Consider the following 24,315-nt stretch of genomic DNA (forward strand, 5'->3'; position numbering starts at 1 on the left):
GTTTAAATGCCTCTGAATCAATGGTTAAACTATTTGGGTGCTCTGGACATCAAGGTGAAAATACAACATCGGACCACTTTACACCTTGATGCGTCTGTGAAACCAAAACAACAAGCTAAAATAGGCTGTAATTGTCACTTACATGCCACGTGGCAGGGCTCTGCCGGTGAGGTCAGAACCCCCAGGGCCCCAGATGTTGTTGCCAAAGAGGGGCATCCCACGATTGTCACTTTCACCCACAAACAGCGAGTTTTTCACCTGCTGTCGAGAGCCGTCATCATCTGGAAATGTCCCTCCACTGCACACACAGATGGGTAGAGTAAGTTATTATAATAATACTTCAAATTTATATTGCACTTTTCTAGACACTCTAAGACGCTTTACATAAGGCATAGACATACAGAACAAAACTAAATAGAAAGACAAGGAGCCAACAAAACAAACAAACAGAACATTTCAGGAAAAAAAAGGAAAAGAAAGTGGAGAAGCTCTGCGGAATGAGTAGTGGAGGGTAGGGAGCAGGGGTTAGCAGGTGAAGACGAGTTTGAAGAATGGGTTTTGAGGGCTTGAATGTAGTGAACACATCGTGAAGATGACAGATCTAGATATTGATCTACTGTCAGAGTTAATGGTGACCAAAAATAAAAACTAAACAAATACAGCTACACTGTAAGTAAGTAAGGAAGCCTCATTCCCACTGCATGGTTCAGCTAAACTCAACTCACTTTGGGAATCAGACTTAATCTTAAGATGCTCCTTCTCTTCATCTTCCGCCGGAAACTAAAAACACATCTTTACTGACTATACCATGAATGAAAATAAAAATAAAATAAATAAAACAGATTAGCACTTTAGTAGCACTTAAATGTCTCTTACTGATAGCACTTTGTAGTTTAACTGTATTGAAGAAATTGTACTTGATTCTTGTTGTTCTGAGTTTTGACTCATGGTTAAATGCACTTATTGTAAGTTGCTTTGGATAAAAGTGTCAGCTAAGTGAGTAATGCAATGAGTGGGTAGGAGACACTTTATAATCTATGACCACTTCTAACTTCTTTGATAAATGGCGATTACCATGTTCCACGGATGTCTGCACAGAGCCACCTTAAGATAAGGTGTTTTTAGAAAACATCTATGAAGCTTAAGAAACATTTACAATCCTTTTGAAATTAATGTAAGATGACCTGAGGCTCAGAGAAGTCACAGAGAAAAGTGTATTGACACTGCACCACATAGTAAAGATTTCTTATAGTAGGATCAAAAGTTTCTACAGTATGATGTTTGTATTAAAGGTACACTGATAAAAAAGATACATTTTTGTGATAATCAAATTGGAAAGTTGAGTCTGTTCCAGTGATATTTCTAAATTATTTTAAAACTCTAAGTAGTTAGTGATAAAGTCACTAAACTGGAAAATGAGAAAGCTGAAACCATTTTGAATAATGAACGCAGCATCACAGCATTCTGCAGTGTTCTCTGGACTCCACAATGTGTGGCTGAACTTAGAAATGTACAGCAAGTCTGTCTACCATCTGATTTCATTGCAGTTAGCGGAAGCTAAAACGATTAAACTATTAGGTAAGATAGCTTCAGCTGGATGCCCTATGTACATGAGATCTTTTGATATGTCCCTGTGTAGCATTGTTTATCTGTACCAAGTATAACACAAGCTCCCACGATAGTAAAGGGGAACCAGATCAGTTTACCCGTCAAGGCTCGTAATACAGCCTTATGATGTCTAGAGGGGTGACTGTGGGTCAGTGGTTAGCAGGTCCGTCTTTCAGAGGATCGGCAGTCCGATCCCCACACTAGTCAATGTGTCCTTGAGCAAGACACTTAACCCTGTGTCTACGGTGTAGGATTGTAAGTCGCTTTGGATAAAAGCGTCAACTAAATGAGATGTAATACAATGTAAAGACATCTGTCTTTCAGTTGCATTATTGGAATTCCAGGATCCAGTGTTTTTGGAGCTTGACCCATGGACTAAAAAGGGAACATGTTCAACTTTATCTCTTCCTATAGATAGGATATGACTAGTGGGGACCCTCCAGAATCTGAGCTGCCGATAGCAAAAACAGTCTTTTGTCAAATTTTCCCACCGATGCTAGCAGAAATGGAATCATTCTACATGAATGAATGTCATCATTAGCTGTTTTTGTTGGATGTTGTCACCGCAGCAGGAGATATTAGATTTCTCCATCAATATAGCAGCAGTGGGGAATTTATTTCTTAAGTGGACTACATTTACCATCTTTGGACATCCACATAAAGTTGATAAATTTCCCTTGAAGGTCAGGAAATCACAACCTATGCTGCATGACAATTATTTTTTAAGCCTGTGTCTTCTGTCTTAAATTAAATAACGGAACCTTTTAAGCACCTGTGTGCATCCGGCCTCACGGTTATCTGCCTATGAACACCTAGGACCCCCGGAGGTTAACTGGTAAGTACTTAAATCCATGTTAAAGCTCTTTTTGGCTATATTGACATATAAAAATCATAGTGTGTGTGTATGTATGTTGTGTTTTTGGGGGCTCTTACCTCGCCAGAGTGAGGCCAATGCCGTTATCAGCAAATCTAAAAAAAAAAAAGAGAAAATAATATTACTGTGAGGACAGTGAGGTCTTCAGTGAATACACGCTCTGAAGGTGATCGTTATTATTAGATATAGGATGAATTTTTCACTTTTAAATTTGGATGATAAAAAAATAAAAAGGGTATCCTAAATAATGCAATCCAAACTTCCCTTAGACATTAGTTGAGTGAGTGAGTATTCACTCAACTAATTAATACACATCACTATCACTGGATCAATGCAGTAGGCCGACTCACTGACAGTCATCCAGCCAGACATCCCCTCCTCTCAGCCAGGCTCCGTGGTCCTGGTTCTTATAGGCTACAAAATGGTGGATTAGAGCAGGGACTCTGGGTTTGAAGGGATCAGCATCCTGATGGGGGCCATACCTAAACAATTCAACAGACATAAAGAGAAGAGACGACAGACACAATTGTAATTGTATTGTATTTAAATGCACTGTATAGGCCAACTTATGTATGTGCTGTATATGCAGCGCTGCAAACATAAACATTATCCTTTCTTTATCTCCCTGATTGAAATACACTTTGTAGAGTTCAATTTGAAACCACAAATGTATCAACTAGGGCTGCAACTAACGATTATTTTAATAATCGATTAATCTGTCGATTATTTGTTCGATTAATCGATTAATCAATCGAAAAAAACATTAATTTCCAACCCTTTATTCAGAAAATTATTTACATTGAAATGATGAGGTCAAGATGACACATCTGTTTCATCACACTGACCACATGGGAACTAATTATTCCAAAGACTGGTGTTCTACTTTTGCACTTCTACTTGAGTTGATTTTAAAAAGGTAATCACACTTCAACTTGATTTAAAGTGACACCTGCATGTTGGTATTATAATATGGAATCACAATTCCATTATTATAATACCAACATTTGTTTGTTTCAAAACATCAACAGGCAACATGACCATTACAGTCAATCCATCATGCTAAATGATATGTGACATCAGCTTGTCATACAGGGTGTTTGTTACAGTCTGACCTAGCTCCAATCAGAGACAGGAAGGGTCTCTTGTCCTTGTCGTTTGCCTGGTTGGTCTTTACTCCATTATCAAGGATCATTCCAGCCTGGAGCAGAAAGAAGAAAAACTACATGGTCAAGACACCAAATACAAATAATAAAGCATAAAGTAATGTTAGAAAAAGGTTTGACACTCAAGAGTTTGATTTACAGATTATTGTTATAAACAGATTCTCGACATGCATGTTAAATTGTGAAAGTGAATATTCATTCATCAAGCTTACAACTCAAGTTATTAGAATTTTAAATCAATAACAGACTTTTTGGTTGAGCTGAAACAATTATTTTAGTGTTATTTTCCATTGTGACAAGAATGTGTTGTTTGTTGTCTTCTTTATCGAATAATTGAGACGCAGTAGCAGAGAATCAGAATCAGAAACGATGCATTGCCAAGTATGTCTGCACAATAAATTTAACTTGGTGATTGGTGCATAACAATAAACACAGTGCAATCGTATAGAGACATAATGAAAAATAATTGGTTGAGCCACAATCTTTCTTGCCCGCCTCAGGGTCCAAACAACGTCATGGAGGGAGGGCAGATTTCAGCCAATCACCCTCTCAGCAGAGCGACTGATACACTGTGGTCTGACCTTGTCCTTGGTAGTAGTACCAGATAGCAATGAAGGAGGTGTGGATGAACTCAGTTATGGCAGTGCACCATCATTGTCTTTGACAGGCTGGACTTCTTAAGCTACAGCAGAAGTGTAAACTTTGTGATGGAGCTGAAGGAGCTCCCACTGGAGGTCCTGGGTTATGATGGAGCCAGGAAGCTGAAGGACTCCACAGCGTCAAACAGGGAGTCACTCAGGATGAAGTACGCAACCATCTCCACTGTCTTTACGGCGTTTTTAAGTTGATTTGTCTAAACCAGGTCAATAGATATTCAGTAGAATTGTTCAAAGGAGTTTTAAGTCTAAACAGAAGCCCACTGAGCACCACCAACCTCTTCACGTTTCGAACCAGTTTTCCCCACTCAGCGACGCATCCGCTGAGGAACCCACTCTGGTTATAGGTAGCTTCATAGTCAGAAACAAGAAGATAGGGAAGCCAGGGACCTGCTGGCTAAAGATGAGTGTAGTTACAGTAATATTATAATACACGCCGGCGGTAATGACTCCCGACTGCGGCGGTCGGAGGTCACTAAAATTAATGTGGAATCGGTGTGTACTTATGCCAAGACAATGTCGGACACCGTAGTTTTCTCTGGCCCTCTCCCCAATCTGATCAATGATGACATGTATAGCCGCATGTCGTCATTCAACCGCTGGTTGTCCAGGTGGTGCCCAGCAAACAATGTGGGCTACGTAGATAACTGGCAGACTTTCTGGGGAAAGCCTGATCTGATGAGTCGAGACGGCATTCATCCCACTTGGGATGGAGCGCGTCTCATTTCTACAAGATTTCATGGCCAAGTTGATTAACGGACTTAATCCATGACCCAGAGTTCAGATCAGGAAGCAGAAGCAGAGTTGTAGTCTTCCACCCTTCTCTGCACTTCCATCCGAGCAGTTACCCACCCTTAACCTTAACTCTATAGAGACTGTGTCTGTCCCACGGCCACTTAAATTAATTAAATCAAAAGTAACCAGAAGAGGAGTCATACAAAATAAACTCATACAGGTTAACAACACTAGTGCTACAGTGCAACAAAACAGGATAATTAAATGTGGACTCCTAAACATTAGATCTCTGTCATCTAAAGCTGTATTAGTAAATGATTTAATATCAGACAATCACATTGATTTATTGTGTCTTACTGAAACCTGGCTGAGCCATGAAGAATATGTCAGCCTAATGACATATGAATCAACTCCTCCAAGTCATATTAATACTCACATTCCTCGAGGCACCGGCCGAGGAGGTGGAGTAGCAGCCATCTTTGACTCAAGCCTATTAATGAATCCTAAACCTAAATTAAACTACAACTCATTTGAAAGCCTTGTTCAGTCTTTCACATCCAATCTGGAAAACATTACAGCCAATTATATTTGTTATACTGTACTGGCCACTAGGTCCATATTCAGAATTTATATCTGAATTTTCAGAGTTTTATCAAGTTTAGTCCTTAAAACTGATAAGGTTATTATTGTAGGAGATTTTAATATTCATGTGGATATTGATAATAATTACCTTAGTGCTGCATTTATCTCATTGTTGGACTCGATTGGCTTCTGTCAGAGAGTAGAGAAACCCACTCACTGCTTTGGCCACACCTTCGACCTTGTTCTTGCATATGGCATTGACATTGAGCATTTGGAGGTGTTCCCACAGAACCCTCTTCTGTCAGACCATTACCTCATAACTTTTGAGTTTATACTCCCGGAGTATACACCGTTAGTCAAAAGTTTCTACACCAGATGTCTAACTGACAGTGCTGTAGCTAAATTTAAAGAAGCGATTCCTTCTGCATTTGATTCAATACCACGTCTCAATGTGACGGAGGACTCCTGTGCTAACTTTAGTCCGTCCCAGATTGATCATCTTGTCGATAGTGCTACAGGCTCACTGAGAATGACACTAGACTCAATAGCCCCACTGAAGAAAAAGACAGTGAGGCAAAGGAGGTTTGCTCCCTGGTAGAACCCTCAGACTCGCGAACTAAAGCAAACTTCACGAAAGCTCGAAAGCATCTTTAGCACTGTAGCCAGGCTGACAGAGAGTCACAGCTCTGTGGAGCCGTGTATTCCTATAGACCTCAGTAGTAATGACTTCATGAACTTCGTCAATGAAAAGATTTTAACTATTAGAGGCAAGATTGATGATCTCTTGCCCTAAACCACTGCCGATCTGTCATCAAGAGGAGTGGCCTTGGAAACGGCTGTATGCCCTGGTGTTTATTTGGATAGCTTTTCTCCCATTAGCCTAGACCAAATGTCCTCAACGGTTTCTACTTCTAAACCGTCCACCTGTCTCTTAGACCCCATGCCAACGAGGCTGCTTAAAGACGTGGTGCCTTTAATTGGCACCTCTCTGCTGGATATTGTTAATGAGTCTTTGCTAACAGGCCATGTACCACATTCCTTCAAAGTAGCTGTAATTAAACCCCTCCTGAAAAAGCCCACTCTTAATCCAGAGGTGTTGGCTAACTACAGACCAATCTCTAACCTTCCCTTCCTCTCTAAGATCCTTGAGAAAGTTGTCGCAAATCAGTTGTGCGACTTTCTACATCAGAATAGTTTATTTGAGGAGTTTCAGTCAGGATTTAGAAAACACCACAGCAGAGACCTTAGTGCTGATAAAGGACTCATCTCTGTACTGGTCTTGTTAGACCTTAGTGCTGATAAAGGACTCATCTCTGTACTGGTATTATTAGACCTTAGTGCTGCGTTCGACACCATTGATCGTGACATCCTATTACAGAGATTGGATGAGTCGATTGGCATTTCAGGTACCGCGCTAAGTTGGTTTAAATCCTATTTATCAGATCGATCTCTATTTGTATTTGTAAACGATGAAGCCTCAATGACCACCAACGTTAATCACGGAGTTCCACAAGGTTCTGTGCTTGGACCAATTTTATTTACCTTATATATGCTTCTTTTGGGCAACATTATCAGGAAACACTCCATAAACTTTCATTGCTATGCAGATGATACTCAATTATATCTATCGATCAAACCAGAGGAGACCAACCAGCTCGCTAAAATTCAAAAATGTCTTAAAGATATAAAAACATGGATGACCTGCAACTTCCTGATGTTAAACTCAGACAAAACTGAAGTTATTTTACTGGCCCTGAACACCTCAGAGATCAATTATCTGGTGATGTGGTTTCTATAGATGGCATTGCCCTGGCATCCAACACCACTGTAAAGAATCTCAGCATTATCTTTGACCGAGACTTGTCCTTTAACTCCCACGTTAAAAAAGGACTGCATTTTTTCATCTACGTAACATTTCAAAAATCAGGCACATCTAACCCCAAAAAGATGCAGAAAAGCTGGTTCACGTGTTTGTTACTTCGAGACTAGATTACTGCAACTCCTTATTATCAGGCTGCTCTAATAAGTCCCTTAAGTCCCACCAGTTAATCCAGAATGCTGCAGCTCGTGTACTCACAAAAACTAAGAAAAGAGATCACATGACTCCTGTATTAGCTGCTCTGCACTGGCTCCCTGTAAAATCAAGAATCACGTTTAAAATTCTTCTCCTCACCTACAAAGCCTTGATTGGTGATGCACCATCATATCTTAAGGAGCTTGTAGTACCATATTGCCCCACTAGAGAGCTGCACTCACTAAATGCGGGGCTACTCGTGGTTCTTAGAGTCCTAAAAAGTAGGATGGGAGCCAGAGCCTTCAGTTATCAAGCTCCTCTTTTATGGAACCAATTTCCACTTTCAGTCCGGGAGGCAGACAGTCACCTCATGTAAGAGGAGACTTAAGACTATCCTCTTTAATAGTGCTTATAGTTCGGGCTGAATCAGGTTTGCCCTGGTCGATTCCCTTGATATGCTGCTATAGGCTTATAGGCTGCTGGGGGATGTTTTAGGATACACTGAGCACCTATCTCCTCTTCTCTCTCTCCTTATGGATGAATTTACATCTCTCCATTGCACCTTATTAACTCTGCTTCCACCCCGGAGTCGTTGTGACTTCACATCTCATAGGGTCCATTGGACCTGGCGGTGTCTGATGTCTGAGCCGGCCTCCCGCGTTGGCCCTGCTGATGCGCCCCGCCCCCCCTCCTCTCTATCTCCTTCTGTTTCATGGATTGGAGTTCCATTCATACATTGTCATATTTATGTAATGTGTTTATGTAACTTTGTAATGCTGTTCATTTTGTACACATGTAATCTATTGCATCTGTCCATCCGGGGAGAGGGATCCTCCTCTGTTGCTCTCCTGAAGGTTTCTTCCCTTTTTTCCCTGTGAAAGGTTATTTTTGGGGAGTTTTTTCTGATTCGATGTGAGGTCCTGGGTCAGGGATGTCTATGTGGACAGACTTTAAAGCCCTCTGAGGCAAATTTGTAATTTGTGATATTGGGTTATACTAAATAAACTGAATTGAATTGAATAGATGGTTGATCCACCACGATAGAGGAACTCATCCCCACCAGAGATCAGTGAATATCCTGCTAGATGTTGTGGTCCTGTCAGTGTTTGTGGTAATTTAATAAAGATATTTACTAACCCTGACCTGTTTACTCCTCTCTCTGGTTCTAAATTGTTAGTAGCTTTGAGTAGCTGCTCTAATCTCAGAAATGTGAATTTGTTTCATTTTGTCATTTTTGTTAGCCAGGCTAACAAAAAAGGGATATATTAAGGAATATTTGACAACAAGAGGGCAGTAAAACTCAGTGTGGCTCAGTGGTAGAGCAGGGTCGTCCTTCAATCAGAGGATAGGCGTTCAAACCCCAGCTCCGGCCTGTTGATGTAGGCTGTGCCGGCGGGAGCTGCTTGGGGTTAAGTGTATAGCTGAATGGCTATAGTTAGAGTCCAGATGGGTACCTTGTAAACAAGAAGCACATTTTTGACACACTGCAGTTGGTTTAGTTGCACAAAATACCGCTAAGGAAGAATGGCAATGGCAAAAAAGGGGACCTGCCTGCCTTTGTCTACTTCTGTCTGAAATCACAGACCAGTTGTTAAAAAAATAACCTAGAATTTCCAGTGAAAGAATGATCAATTAGTATATTATTCTATTACCTCCTTCCACATCCAGCAGAAAAACAGCCTTCTATTGGGATCCTTTGCCACTTTGAATTCAAGTTCAATATTTACTTTCATTTTAGCTTTGGATTGGTGCCAATCAACTCCTGAACAAAAATGTCTCTAAAGGCACTACATCAATTTGTTGTGTATTTATGCATATGGCATGAAACAATGTGAGTTTTTTTTATTGAAATTGGAAGTTTAACCTCAGCTCCTGAAATAAGTATATCATAAACTGTGCCAAAATAGGCCAAACATTTAACTAATCTTTTGATCATTATGCATTCTATCTAGAGCCACATCTGGCTTTTTCTGAAAGTACAGTATAGTCCTAGACCCTTTCCTCCCCTGGCAGCAGTCAATCCGCAGACTCACCCTGTAGTTGGAATGGGCTCTGTTGTTAGTGAATTGGCCCATAGGTGTGTGTTCAGTGTGTCCGGGGGAGTACAGCCCCTCTGAGGCCCCGGTGGGCACATGGTGGAAGATAAACCAGAAACCCGTTTCCTGAGAGATCACACAGAAACATATAAAAACGGTCTGTCAACACTTAAGTTTTTTAAATTCCTATAAATGTATAACAATAGAACACCTGTGCAAATTGTTCATGTAGTTTCGCCCACACTCCCAATCCGACTACAGTCTAGACTTTTTCACTTTTTCAGCCTGCCGTTTTTTCTATTGTTCTTCACGCGTATGCAAATTAGATACATTAATAGATTGGCGGAGATGAATGAGACTCCATTCCACCTGACGTATCCTTGTAACATTCCCAGAAGTACAATCATAATTGGCACTATCATAGTGAAAATACGGCAGTGCCTGCGTCTGTTGTCTGCTTGATTCTGAAGTTAATAGGAGTACACAGCCATTAATCTGACCTGGCACCTGTAACGGGAAAACATAATAGTGTCATGTGATGGGAAAATAGAGCTATGGTGATGATCTTAAGATCAATCGCATACCACACTGGGGGAGAGGGGAAGCAGAGACAAGGTCTCTGGGTCTTAATCAAAACAAGCCGCTGACCCTTCCGGACGAAGGAGAGGGAACTTCCCGTACAAACCAGACTCAGCACTTTTTGTTTGTTTGACCGAGGCTTAGGGGCGTAACCCTCATGTTGTATCAGTAGAGGTGTGACTTTTACTTCATTGAATCTTGTGTTTCACGGAATGCCCTGACAAACTGAGTCATAATGTTCCTTCTTGCAATAACTAAAATGGATACAGGCAACTTTGATTCAGAGACTTCATTCCTCCTCTCCCGATTGACCGAGAAAATCTTCCTTCACACACACCGTAGTAATGAGACAGACCTCCACCTGGAGAGAGATTGGGGGGAGGACTCACCTCTGAACCTGCAGCAGCACAGTTGATGAGGTTGTTATTAGGGTTGGCAATCCAGAAAGTTGAAGTGGCGCTATACAAAGTGTTGGAAAGGAAAAAGAGAAAATAATTTGGTTATTGGATTTCACCCAAATAGTTTAAACCAGTTAAACCAGGTAATGAAAGAACATGTGAACACTGCCACTCCACACAATAACAGTAACTGAGGGAGGGGAACTGACCTGAGCTTTTGTACTGAAAACAGTGCTGTTGGTAAACAAATGGACTATGTCTCATGTAAAAGCATTTGAGGAATATCTTTTCTGGATATAAAAAACGTTTTTCCATGTCTTATATCTCAAGATAAACCTAGCCATTACTGATACCTAGGTTATCAGTAATCATCAGGTAATGACAGCTCTGTTACATATGTTACAGTGTCTTTAAGCAGTCTGCCATTCAGCCATCAGATATTGTTTTTTCGTTTCTACTTTAACTGCTTTGGTTTCAGTTCAGATGGGCTGCACGGTGGTGTAGTGGCTAGCACTGTCGCCTCACAGCAAGAGGGCCGCGGGTTCGATTCCCGGTCGGAGCGGTCCTTCTGTGTGGAGTTTGCATGTTCTCCCCGTGGCAGCGTGGGTTCTCTCCGGGCTCTCCGGCTTCCTCCCACAGTCCAAAGACATGCTGCAGGTTAATTGATCTCTAAATTGCCCATAGGTGTGAATGTGAGAGTGAATGGTTGTATGTCCCTACATGTGCCCTCGATGGACTGGCGGCCTGTCCAGGGTGTCCCCTGCCTTCGCCCTATGTCAGCTGGGATAGGCTCCAGCGCCCCCGCGACCCTAATGAGGATAAGCGGTATTGAAAATGGATGGATGGATGGATGGTTTCAGTTCAGCATACACTAGAATTTAATCAAATTCTTTTAAGTTGTATCACTGATGAATAATTAGTATTAGTCCAAGTTACTGTAGGATGATGATAAATTAATGATTAGTACTAGTTAGTGTACAAAGGACAATGTTTAAGAAAGAAAGAAAAAATAATTTACACTTTTATTAATCACCGTGGGGAAATTCTTCTGCATTTGGCCCATCCTTAGTTATTAAGGAGCAGTGGGCTGCAGTGAAGCGCCCGGGGAGCAACTGGGCACTGGGTGTCTTGCTCAAGGACAGTTCGACATGGGGAGAGCGGGAAACGAACCGGGTACCTAGTGGTTACGGGATAACCACATGAGCTTCAGCCGAACCCCAGTTTAAATGAATGACTAGAATTAGTACAGTTACTGTAGGAAGTAAATGGACTGTATTTGTAGATCTCTTTTCTAGTCTTCCGAACCACTGAAAGCGCTACATGCCATCGTTGATCCATTCACACCCATTTATTCAATTCAATTCAGTTCATTTTGTATAGCCCAATATACAAAATTACAAATTTGCCTCAGAGGGCTTTACAATCTGTACACATACGACATCCCTGTCCCAGGACCTCACATCGGATCAGGAACAACTCCCCCCAAAAAAGAAAAAACCCTTTCACAGGGAAAAAAGGGAAGATCAGCAGGGCCATGGCAGGAGGCCGGCCCACCAGGCAGGAGGCATCAGACAAAGCCAGGTCCAATGGACCCTATGAGAAATGAAGTCCGGGGAGGAAGTAAATTTAGCAATGTTAGATTTAAATTCATCCATAATGAGACTATTACAAATGAGTTTAATTTAGGTTTAGCATTCATTTATAGGCTTGAGTCAAAGATGGCTGCTACTCCACCTCCTCGACCGGTGCCTCAAGGAATGTGAGTATTAATATGACTTGGAGGAGTTGATTCATTTAGGCTGACCTATTCTCCATGGCTCAGCCAGGTTTCAGGTTTTAAGACACAATAAATCAATGTGATTGTCTGATATTAAATCATTTACTAATACAGCTTTAGATGACAGAGATCTAATATTTAGGAGTCCACATTTAATTATCCTGTTTTGTTGCACTGTTGCAGAAGTGATGTTAACCTGTATGAGGTTATTTTGTATGACTCCTCTTCTGGTTACTTTTGATTAAATTAATTTAAGTGGCCGTGGGACAGACACAGTCTCTATAGAGTTAATGTTAAGGGTGGGTAACTGCTCGAATGGAAGTGCAGAGAAGGGTGGAAGACTACAACTCTGCTTCTGCTTCCTGATCTGAACTCTGGGTCATGGATTAAGTCTGTTAATCAACTTGGCCAAGTTTGCAGAAATGAGACGCGCTCCATCCCAAGTGGGATGAATGCCGTCCCGAGTGAAGCGTGTTCTTGCTCCCCTCTCACTGACTGTTCTCTGTCTGTTTTCTAGGAGTCAGCAGATCACACCTGCGCAGACTAACTTAGTAGACTGCATTAAAAAATGCAGGGTTCATGGCTCTACCAGCTGTAAGATCTGTATGTTTCCTGTCCAATCTGAAGACGGTCATGACCTTTGTCCCTCTTGTCTTGCCTCAAGCATTGGAGTGAAGGCCTCTTGGAGAACCTGTGTGTGAAGTGCGGCATCATGCCATGTAAGGTCTGGTAGATAGACTGGCCGAGGTGGAACACCTGATGGGTGAGATTAACCTCCCCCGTGAGGGCAGCTGAATCCAGCCGTGGGGGCTCTCCCCTGGAGGGCGAAGTCCGGCATGCTGTCTTTTAGAGTGGATCTGCTGACCGCGGCTAGCTCAGATGAAGTCGCTTCTCCTCACCCTCCACCCAAGTCCAGGGTGGACTGGTCGCTCAGCTGCTCTACAGGCGCATCAGCGGACTGTTCAAGCTAGTCTGACCAGGCAGCAGTTCTCTGGTCTTCGCAGTGACAAGACCCATTTTCAGCCCACACTCACCCCTGTCCTTAGCGCCCCGCTGAGAGACTGATCTGATACCAACGTGACTCTACTGGCGTGCCTCCTAGGCAACCTCCGAACTTGGGGACTAACAGTCGCCCCCCTAAAGCCTTTAGAGGCAGGGGGGGCCAGGAACTGAGCTCTCCAGGCCGGCTGTCGTTTTTTCTCCCAGCAGCATATCAGCTACTGGGCAGCTCACGCTTCAGACCCTTGGGTGGTTTACACCTTAACCCAGGGGTACAAGCTTCCATTCTGACGCCGGCCCATAGCCTTCAGCCAGGTCAAACAAAGTTAGTTTGTTTCACCTTCCAAGGACGATATTTTCAGTTCAGGGTGCTTCCATTCGGACTCTCCCTCTCCCCACGAGTGTTCGCAAGCTGCTACTGCTGCCCTTTTCCCCTTGCAATCACAGGGCGTGAAGATACTGCCATACCTGGACGATTGGCTGATTTGTGCACCATCCCGGCTTCAGGCTGCACTGGACACCACTCGCCTTCCCTCTCACGTGGCCCGGTGGGGTTTCAGGGTGAACATGGGGAGTGTAGACTTACAGCTTTCTTTCAATGGATATACAACAATATGACATTAACTGTCATTAACTGCCATTTTTACAGTCTCCCACATTTTCAGAGGCTCAAAATTATATGGACAATTGGACAAATGGCCAAGTAGGGCCTATTCCCTCGTTATTTCAAAATGTTAAATTTGCATTAAATAGCTGGTCCAGGGAACTCTCAGCATGAGGACCAAAGAGGTGTCAATGCAAGTGAAGGAGGCCATTAAAAGGCTGACAAACTACTTCTTAGTTTAGGTCGGGTGGACCTAAGTAGGGCTGTGCTCTTTCAAAACAGCACCTGTGCCACTGGATAGTGGAGGCCATTGCCTGTGCATACAGGGCGAACGGCTGTGCCATTTTACCAGTAGTGTCTCCACGTCATGGGAGAAATGTGCCAAGCACATTCACCAGCTACTACAAAGTGAACGCTGCCACCCCTCATCCACTGGGTGTGGTTCATCGGCCAAGTTCCTCTGCTTGAGCCGTACAAGTAGGTACTTGGGATTCCTTGCGACTCTATTGATATAAGTCATCCGGTGTTAAGCACTGCCTCTGGCGGTCATAGAACCGTAGTTACATCTGTAACTTTCGTACCGCTTCACACACATGAAACAAGGAAGTACTCTTGGATCGACATTGCACCGTTTTAGGATGAATGGCAAGCATTTCTCTATGTTTGACATTAAAAGTAAAGTTTGGCTTTGCTTTCGACTTCCCGACTCATTGTAAAAAGACAGAGAAAAAGTGAGAAATCAAGTGAGTGAGCTGAGATGGTGGACGGTACGAGAGAGAGAAACACATCACATATATATACATATATATACACATATATACATATATATATATACACATATATACACACATATATATATATATACACATATATATACACATATATATATACACACACACATATATATATACATACACATATATATATATATATATACATACACATATATATATATACATATATAAATATATATATATATATACATACACATATATATATATATATATAAATATATATATATATATATATATATATATATATATATACATACACATACACACACACACACACACTATGCAGCTGACAGATAAAGAGCATAAGTTGAACTGCAATTGATGAGAAACTTGATGTAGTCTTTTTTCATCTTGTGTGGGAGCATTCATATTTTTGCATCGGAGGAACCAAGGCAGTGTGCACGGTGACCACACCGTTAACACCAGCAGGGGGTGGTCTTTAACCGTAAATTCATGATCGCTTGGATGCAATTAAAATATTGCTCTGTCACTGATGGACCAGAGCCAAACTAGTTTCACTAATCTAACCATTCAAACACATATGGACACACATCGTTGACGATTGCGTTTAGCTCCAACCTCCAAGTGTGCAGACACATTAGGTACGTCATCGCTAGGTCACATACTGTTTTTGGTGTAAGTGCAAAAAGGTTTATGGCCCTTCATCTTGGTGTGAGTTACACACACATTTTAAACTAGATTATTTCCTTTTTTGATTGATGCTGTTTTCTGGTTTGTTGTCTCTTTTTTCAAATTTGTTTTATGATTTGAAGTTGTTTACATTTTTTGCTGATTTGATTCTAAAAGTCTGCCATCTTGACCAGGAACCATTTTTAAAAGTGATTAAAAATATGAATAGGATTACCCCAGGTTAAATAAATAAAAGAAAATAAATACAATTTAGCTACATTTTAAATCACATTTTCTGACAGCAATACCTTTAGCGATCATGCAATAGCATCAGGTATTGTTAATGTGCTACACACATACACACACACATTAATTAAGCAAAACGTTTGGGCCCAGGCCCATTACATTTATCTGGTTCAGATTTAATGTTTCATCCTACTCATGCAGACCACATGTCTCCGGTTCTTGGCAGATGTGACTGAAATGTATTGTTGTTTTAATTCAACACACACACACACACGCACGCACACACACAACAATGTCTGGACAAGAGACAGAACGAGACACCAGGGAGCATGAGAGCGGACTGGAAATTAATCACCATAAATCGTATAGTAGGGAACATTGTTAGTGCAATCATGTTTGATTAAACTGGAATTTGTACACCACAGTTATAAATACATTGAGATTTGGAAATCATTATAGAATACAATGATCGGGACAAACTGGACAAAAAGCCTCATTAGGATTATGGTGCGTTGTGTTTTACCAGGCTGTTATAATTGGATACATTAGAAGAGGACGGAGATGAGGACAAAACAAAGACATGAAAGGAAAACAGAGGTTAACGTTGGGAACAGAAAATCCCTGCAGTCCCTCAGGCTGGAGAGCAGGTGGATGACTCCAGATCAGTGAAAGCCTGTGTGCGCCATTATGCATCCCTAACCTTGGCTATGCTCAGCAGCTGAAGGCAGAGGCAGTGTGGTGAGATAAAAAGTAATGTGACCTGGTTTAAGCTGCTTTATAGTCTGAGCTGCATCTTCATTCTTTAAATACAAAAGCTCTCTAACAAAGTGAGGCTCCAGGGTGTGTGTCTGTGGGCTTGTATTCAGGGTTCATACACATTTTGACCAATGGATTTCCATGACTATAAAACAAATTTCAATGACCAAACATTTTGTGAAATCTTGGTGTATACATAATAAAGTGAGAAAATGTAGTATTTAAACTAACAATGAGAATTCCAAAGCATACAGTACACGCTTTAATGACACAAATGAATGAGATAATAGTTTGATTAAAAGAATAAACATTTATATAAATGTTTATTCCTTACTTGCAAATCCATCTGTTTGGACCTTAAATAGTGGTTCAGGCTTTGGTCAAATAGAATGACGTCGGCCCGTTGCTTCAACACGTTGGACAACGTGAAACTCTTGAAGTGAAGGACCGAGCCCCAACGAGCAGAGATATGCGCATTTAATTTCGCCACAAGCTATTGGGGAACATTCATCGAAATAGCAGGCTGGCATCTTTGGATAATTTAAAAGAATAGTGTGAATTGTCAACCTTCAGTGCCCACATAACCTTGGCAGTTAGGACTTCACTTTTCGTTACAGCATCGGTTATCGACGCCTGCTTGTTACCGAAAAGAGAGACGTGCTGCTCGGTGTAGCAGTTGTCCCCGCTGTGGTGAGCTAGCTGGTGATGGGGTAGCTGTAGCTTTGATGTCTGCTTCCTTTAGCATGGCTCGTTAATGCCGCCTCTTTTTTTGCACCGCGAGTATGAGAGCGTATGCCTGCTTATATTTTGAGCATCTTTTTTTAAAAAGCATATTAATTATTTCAAACTCATTGTAAATGAACATATGAATATAACAAATTTCCATGACCTTTCCAAAACTTTTGGGATTTAATTTTTCCAGTCCTGAAAATAACCATTTCCAAATTCCATGACTTTTCCAGGTTTTCCATGACCGTACGAACCCTGTGTATTGCTATCTTCTTGAGGACCAATTTCAGTTTTAAACCATTGCAGTGAGGATTGTTCTGCCTTGGGCCAGAAGGACTGTTTGAAGGTATGGCATACGAGTGTGGGTTGGGTTTAGGCTAATGTGTAACTTCCTTCTGCACTTGAACGAACGAATAGAGTTTAGTGACGTGGTGAAACGGTGCTTCTAGCAGACAACCCTAATGCAATGATATGACTCCATTGAAAGGCGACAAAATGAAACACATCAATACCTTGATTTAAAATGATGGATTTGGTTTGAAAAAAAACTCAACGTCATGTACTTCCCAATCTATATCCAACTTTACTCAGCTCCTATGCATGGAAAATATGCACTCTTAACAAGTTTAAGAAAATGGTAATTTAATAATCTGGGATGTGGTCAAAAAAGATCATTGTGGATAAGTGTTTAAAAAGTAAGTAAGACTAGACTTGAGTCTTCTCCTTCCATCCTCCACAAACCGTACATTCAAAAATGTAACCCACAAATTGATCAATATCTTTGTACCTAAATTAGTTTTTACTCTGCGAACAAAGCCTCAACCTCAGACCAGGTTTATGCATTAATGATGAAGGTCGCCCAGTTCTCTTACTGTCAACACACAACCTTTAAAGCATCTGTCGGGAATTCAACGCTAATTATGTTTATACATTTCTTTTGTGAGAAAACAAAAGAAATATTTATGCAGTAGCAAATGAGACACAATGGGCCTCATGCAAGAACCATTTCATATTCTTTTTTAACTTTCTCTTACTCTTTTTTCCTACGATAATCTGTTACGAGTGAGCCATGACAGACTCAGTGAACACTTCTAGTCAACATGATGAAAGCCACCTGTCCCCCATATGTCCAGAAGTGTTCAAAAATAAAAATAAAAATAGAAACTAAAAAGATAACTTTACAATTTTGGAGATTTTAGTCGTACTTTTGGAAATGTAAAAAGGAAAATCTATCATTTATACTACCTCAGCAGTGAAATGAAGAGACCTGGTAAAGCCTAGAACGGAAGAAAAGTGCTGCTAATGATGTGTCACTTGAGGATTGTACTGGTGGAGCAGGTCTGTGAGATAGGAGGGGGCCTGATGGAGTGTGGTGGTGGAGCAGGTCTGTCAGATAGGAGGGGGCCTGATGGAGTGTGGTGGTGGAGCAGGTCTGTGAGGTAGGAGGGGGCCTGATGGAGTGTGGTGGTGGAGCAGGACTGTGAGGTAGGAGGGGGCCTGATGGAGTGTGGTGGTGGAGCAAGTCAGTGAGGTAGGAGGGGGCCTGATGGAGTACTGGTGGAGCAGGTCGGTGAGGTAGGAGGGGGCCTGATGGAGTACTGGTGGAGCGGGTCAGTGAGGTAGGAGGGGGCCTGATGGAGTGTGGTGGTGGAGCAAGTCAGTGAGGTAGGAGGGGGCCTGATGGAGTACTGGTGGAGCAGGTCGGTGAGGTAGGAGGGGGCCTGATGGAGTACTGGTGGAGCGGGTCAGTGAGGTAGGAGGGGGCCTGATGGAGTGTGGTGGTGGAGCAGGTCTGTGAGGTAGGAGGGGGCCTGATTATGGAGTGCTTTGTTTGTGAGTGAGGACAAGGATTTTGTATTGGATCCGTTGTGGGACGGGGAGCCAGTGGAGGTTCTGAAAACAGGGGTGATGTGATCACGGGAGCGGGTGTGGTTGAGCAGACGAGCAGCAGAGTTCTGGATGTATTGGAGTTCATGGGTGATTGTGGGTCAGTGGTTAGCAGGTCCGTCTTTCAATCAGTGGCTTGGCGGTTCCATCCCCGCCCTAGTCGATGTGTCCTTGAGCAAGACACTTAACCCTGAATTGTTCCCTGTAGCTGTTCTACGGTGTATGAATGTAACATGATTGGTAGTCACTTTGGATGTGACATAAAAAATACTATTGCAGTAGTCGATTCTGGAGGTGATGAAGTGATGGATCAGAGGTACAGCAGCAGATTAGGAGAGTGATGGGTGAAAGAAGGCAGTTATGGTGATTTGTTTGATGTGATGTTCAAATGAGAGGTTGCTGTCAAACATGACTCCAAGGTTGTGGATGTGAGGGGAGGGAGACAGAGTGGAGTTGTCGATGGTGAGGCAGATGTTGTGACGGATTTGGGACCGATGATGATCATGTTAGATTTATCACAGTTGATTTTAAGAAATTTGGTTTGCATCCATGATTTAATGTCAGTGAGGCAGTTGGTCAGAGTGGAGTGAGTAGTAGTGAGAATGAGAATGTTGAGGTGGCCAGAGACTGAGGAGAGGAGGAGGTCATTGGTGACTTTGAGAAGGGCTGTTTCAGTGCTTTGCTGTGAGGGGAAACCGGATTGAAATGGCTCGAACCAATCTGTTCGCAAAAACTACTTTGCTGTGATTTATAGTTTTTTTCTTTGTTGTGTGTGCGGTTTCTGTATGTTTCTTACCTGCAGTCCTGCCGTGGGTTGGCCACATATCCTGGGTAGGTGCCTTCAGTGATGTCACGGCACATTTTGCTATCTCTGTCTGAAGGCAGCAGAGTCCCGGCTCGCACCATCAGACCCAAACAGTGGTCAAACGTGTTTCTTTCTTCTGGACCATCCTCCGTGAAGAAACAGTGGCCTAGTGTGTCATAGCCAACCACATTCTTCACCTGGGAGGAAAATGGACATGTTACTGATGACAGACTGACAGTATGTCACACTACAGCAAAGCTTCCCTCCCAAATCTAAAACAAATCTAACTGAAGAAATAATTGCCACCAAAGAGCCCAACAGGCCATTAAAGTCTCTCACTTAACAGAAAGTGGTGCAAAGAGACTTTCATGCACTATTATTTAAGATAATTGGGTGGTTCCTCTTTAGCCCCTTCATCCATGTTTTAATCTTTGTGGTCACGGTGATGACGAAGGCTAATTGTCAAACAGCACTTCAGAGTAGACATCCTATGGGCACAGATCATTGCTTGAGAGACTGGATACTGTTTTCTAAGATGGCGCCCCAAACATCCAGAGCATTTTACTGAATTTTCTTTTTAATGTTTCCAAATTTTTGGCTGCAGAGGATGAGAATGAGTCCTTCCTTGGATGCGCCGGCTGACTTCCTGCTGGCTCCCCCCACACATGAATGGCATTATGCAGTTCTTTTTGACAGCATTTTTCATTGGACTGAATATATTAATCTGTGATAATACAATGTTCTGAAGTTTACTTTTGGAAGGAATGTATTCATTTATTTGATGTATTTTACAATGGTTGTGTAAGGAAAGAAGTCTTTGTGCCAGTGTAGATCACATGTAGTGACAAATATGAAGCAGGAAGAATCAGCTGGCCTGGCTCTGTGTGCTAAGCTAACTGTCTGCAGGCAGTAGCTTTATATGTGTTGTGCAGACTTGAGTGGTATCGATCTTCCCAGCAAATTCCCAGCATGGAAGCAAATAATTTGAATGTTTTCTTTAAATATGTCCCTTAAAAAAAAGAATAAAAATCCTTAACTGACCAGCAGTCCATTGGAGCTGTGGATGGTTACGCAGCGGGAGAAGGAGTGGTGGATGGAGAGATCACTGACAGAAGTCGGGGGGTCGTAACCTCCCTTCTCGTCTACGTCTCCGTTCATATGGAAATGGATCGGGTAGTGTCCCATTGTCTGCTGGCCCATGTGCTTCAGCTCCACCCCAGATATATGAACTGCCCTGAAGCCCCGCTCCACCTGATAATGACAGAAGATATATTTCAGTCACTCTTGCAGGGTGATCAAGTGATGCATCACTCAAATAATTGATGCTACTCTTTTGGCAGAACAAACGAAGGGATACTGAAAAGAATGGGGTGGCATAAAGAAGAAGCAACACACACACGTAGCAAGCAAGACCGAGAGGAAGCAAGACCGAGAAATATTTAGCAGGAAGACTGAAAGAAAAAAGAATAATGAATGGGAGGTACGGATTACGGTGTGATGGAAGAAAAAGAGAGTGGGAGAACAATGTACCTTCAAATGTCCACCAAAAGTGTCAAAGTCGAAGAATTTGCAGGCCTCGTTGCCATAGCAGCCGGGTTCCATCTCACCACGGAGCAGGATGTTACGGCTCAGCAGGCCCACCTCCGCCCTCATGTCTACCCCGTCCACTTCCCCACCCATGTGGATGAACTGGGCCTTACCTGCACACACACACACACACACACACACACACACAATTATAGTGAACAGACACACACACAATTATAGTGAACAGACAGAGTCACCCTAGTATAAACATTGACGCATAACATACAGTATATGTATCAGTTATCAAGCTCCTCTTTTATGGAACCAGCTTCCACTTTCAGTCCGGGAGGCAGACACAGTCACCTCATTTAAGAATAGACTTAAGACTTTCCTGTTTGATAGTGCTTATAGTTCGGGCTGAATCAGGTTTGCCCTGGTCGAGCCCCTTGATATGCTGCTATAGGCTTATAGGCTGCTGGGGGATGTTTTAGGATACACTGAGCACCTATCTCCTCTTCTCTCTCTAGTTATGGATGAATTTATGAATTTAACCTGGTCATCTCTCCATTGCACCTTATTAACTCTTCTTGTTTTTAACTTGGCTCCGCTACATCTACAGTGACTTCCAGTGAGTCTGGGGTAAGGCCAATCACTGAGCCATCCTTTCTGATCATCTTATTGATCCTGTTTTTAATGTCACCTGAGAACTTTGGGATGTTACAGGACACAGGGCTCTGCCTGTATTCAGCGCAACAGGCAGAATAAAAAAGGGGGATAGAACTAAAGTTACAGCTGTAACTACGGTTCTATGAATCCTGGAGGACCGCCAGAGGCGGTGCTTAACACTGGGTATCTTCTCGCGAAATCACGAGATTCCGAGTGACCAAGAACTCTGGCGGTCATCCAGGATTCATAGAACCGTAGTTACATCCATAACCTTCATTCTATTTCATCCTTCCTGACTGCCAGAGGCGAGGATGAAACATTTCTATGAAGTGCTTAGCACTGGATGACTTATATCAACAGAGTACATTTTGAGTAATAACAACTGTGGGTATTAACCCTTATAAATTAAACTTTTCATTTGGGGGAAGAAATGGCATGTTTTTCTTTCAAAAGTTGTGGCTTCGATTTGTCACGGTTTTGTTTTCAATGCTGAAATCATTTTCAACACCAAAATGTTAAGCTCCATACAGAAAGGAAAACAGACCTCTAAGCTCCACCTACTTAGATTTTCCACCATTTTGAATTTTAAGAGAAAGACATAATTGGCCGCCTTTACTACATGCTTAGTCCGATTCATACCAAAATTGCTATCGATCATAATTGAAGCCAGATCACCTAGAATATGTTAACCGTTTTTTTAATTTCATTGTGGTAACGATCTATGGCCCAATGAACCTCTTAGGGGCTTTTTTTTCAATGCTCATAACTTCAACACTATTTGGACTGTACATTGCATCCTGTAAATCTTGTGCGATTTGAACACTAGGGGGCGCTGCAATAATTTGTTGAATTTGGCCGTTTTGGGCATTATACACTGTAGTTTTTTAGCCGCAAACACACCTCCCTAAGCAGTTCAGATATGGGGGAAACTAAGAAAATGGTAGATGTGTCAGGGCTTATGGGGGTGCCACCACTGGACGGTGAGGGACTGCCTCAGTACTCCAATAATGTCTATCCCCCGCCATAACAAGCACCCAACACACAGACATAGCCACAAGGCAATAGTGGTCTGTGGCACCACGTTACAACAGTCACCGAATGATTCAACTGGAGACTAAATAGACACTAGAAAAAGAAGCAGAGGTCTGGTGGGGCAGAATGGATGATTATGACATCACACATCTGCATGACACAATCCAGCAATGGGGACCTAGGTTCAAGGTCCTGCATCTGTACTCACCACCAGGGGACCCACAAACATTGTACCTTTAACTACTCCCTGATACAAGAAGAGAATTATGAGATCCTGTGGGAAGGCCTGGAACATGAGAGTGAGGTTCATGGAAACCCAACTGTGAAGGCTCGGGAGGTCTATGCAGGGAAGCAAGGAGGAGCAGCGGCTATAGAGTTGACACCAGAGTTGCAGATTTGTTATGCACTCAGTGACACCTCAGCCCCACACATCACAGTGTTGGTCCAGAGTGGGGGCGGAGCAAAGAACATGGGTCCAATGGTGAAAGCAGGGATTGAGGCTACGGATTGGATGCCCACACAGAATAAAAAGGTCTGAGAACATGTAGAGAATTGCACACACATCGGAGGTCAAGTTAGTCCCAGATACACACATGCTCAAATACACTTCACATGTTACATTCATACACCGCAGACACAGCTACGGGAAGCAATTCAGGGTTAAGTGTCTAGCTCCTATTTCAAAGGGGGGATTGGAGTAATTAAAAATGTGTTTGGAACAGAGAGAGGAAGACAAAGCAGTAGAATGTAAGGTGAAGTCCAAGAGAGAAAGGAGAGAAAGTGGGAAAGCATATGGTATGTGGAGAGAGGAAGCAGAATGAAGGATAAAAAGAATGAAGAAAAAAAAAATGATGAAAGGATAAAAAGGAAAAGGAGTTTTGACCTAAAAGCGGGCTCTCCAATCTATTCTGACGCTATAGGAGTACCCAGAGGAGTGCCAGAAGAGTACAAACTAATAGATCAGGTAGCAGCCGGTTTCGAATCAGTGATCCCAACGATCACCATAAACAAAAATGTTGACCGTCTAAACCAGTGGTTCTCAAATGGGGGCCTGGGGGTACGTGAAGGTATGTGAGACTTTTTAGAACAGGGTGACTGTGGGTAAGTGGTTAGCAGGTCTGTCTTTCAATCAGGGGGTTGGCGGTTCAATCCCTGCCCTAGTCGATGTGTCCTTGAGCAAGACACTTAACCGTGACCTGAATATAACATGATTGTAAG

The 24,315-nt window shown here is 42.4% G+C and overlaps 1 protein-coding gene across 1 annotated transcript in view; it reads right to left on the reverse strand.

Annotated features, from left to right (window-relative positions):
* Positions 1-24,315, reverse strand: part of cemip (cell migration inducing hyaluronidase 1) — a 133,924-nt gene that overhangs the window by 15,087 nt on the left and 94,522 nt on the right. The window contains exons 12-20 of the mRNA XM_034525649.1: positions 21,403-21,572; positions 20,914-21,123; positions 19,864-20,069; positions 10,637-10,706; positions 9,666-9,794; positions 3,595-3,680; positions 2,833-2,964; positions 2,542-2,577; positions 143-298 (exon numbers count right to left, since the gene is read on the reverse strand). Coding sequence (XP_034381540.1) covers positions 143-298; positions 2,542-2,577; positions 2,833-2,964; positions 3,595-3,680; positions 9,666-9,794; positions 10,637-10,706; positions 19,864-20,069; positions 20,914-21,123; positions 21,403-21,572 — 1,195 coding nt within the window. The remainder of the gene's footprint in view (positions 1-142; positions 299-2,541; positions 2,578-2,832; positions 2,965-3,594; positions 3,681-9,665; positions 9,795-10,636; positions 10,707-19,863; positions 20,070-20,913; positions 21,124-21,402; positions 21,573-24,315) is intronic.

Source organism: Cyclopterus lumpus, chromosome 3 (assembly GCF_009769545.1).
Source record: "Cyclopterus lumpus isolate fCycLum1 chromosome 3, fCycLum1.pri, whole genome shotgun sequence".
NCBI classification, from domain to species: Eukaryota; Metazoa; Chordata; class Actinopteri; order Perciformes; family Cyclopteridae; genus Cyclopterus; species Cyclopterus lumpus.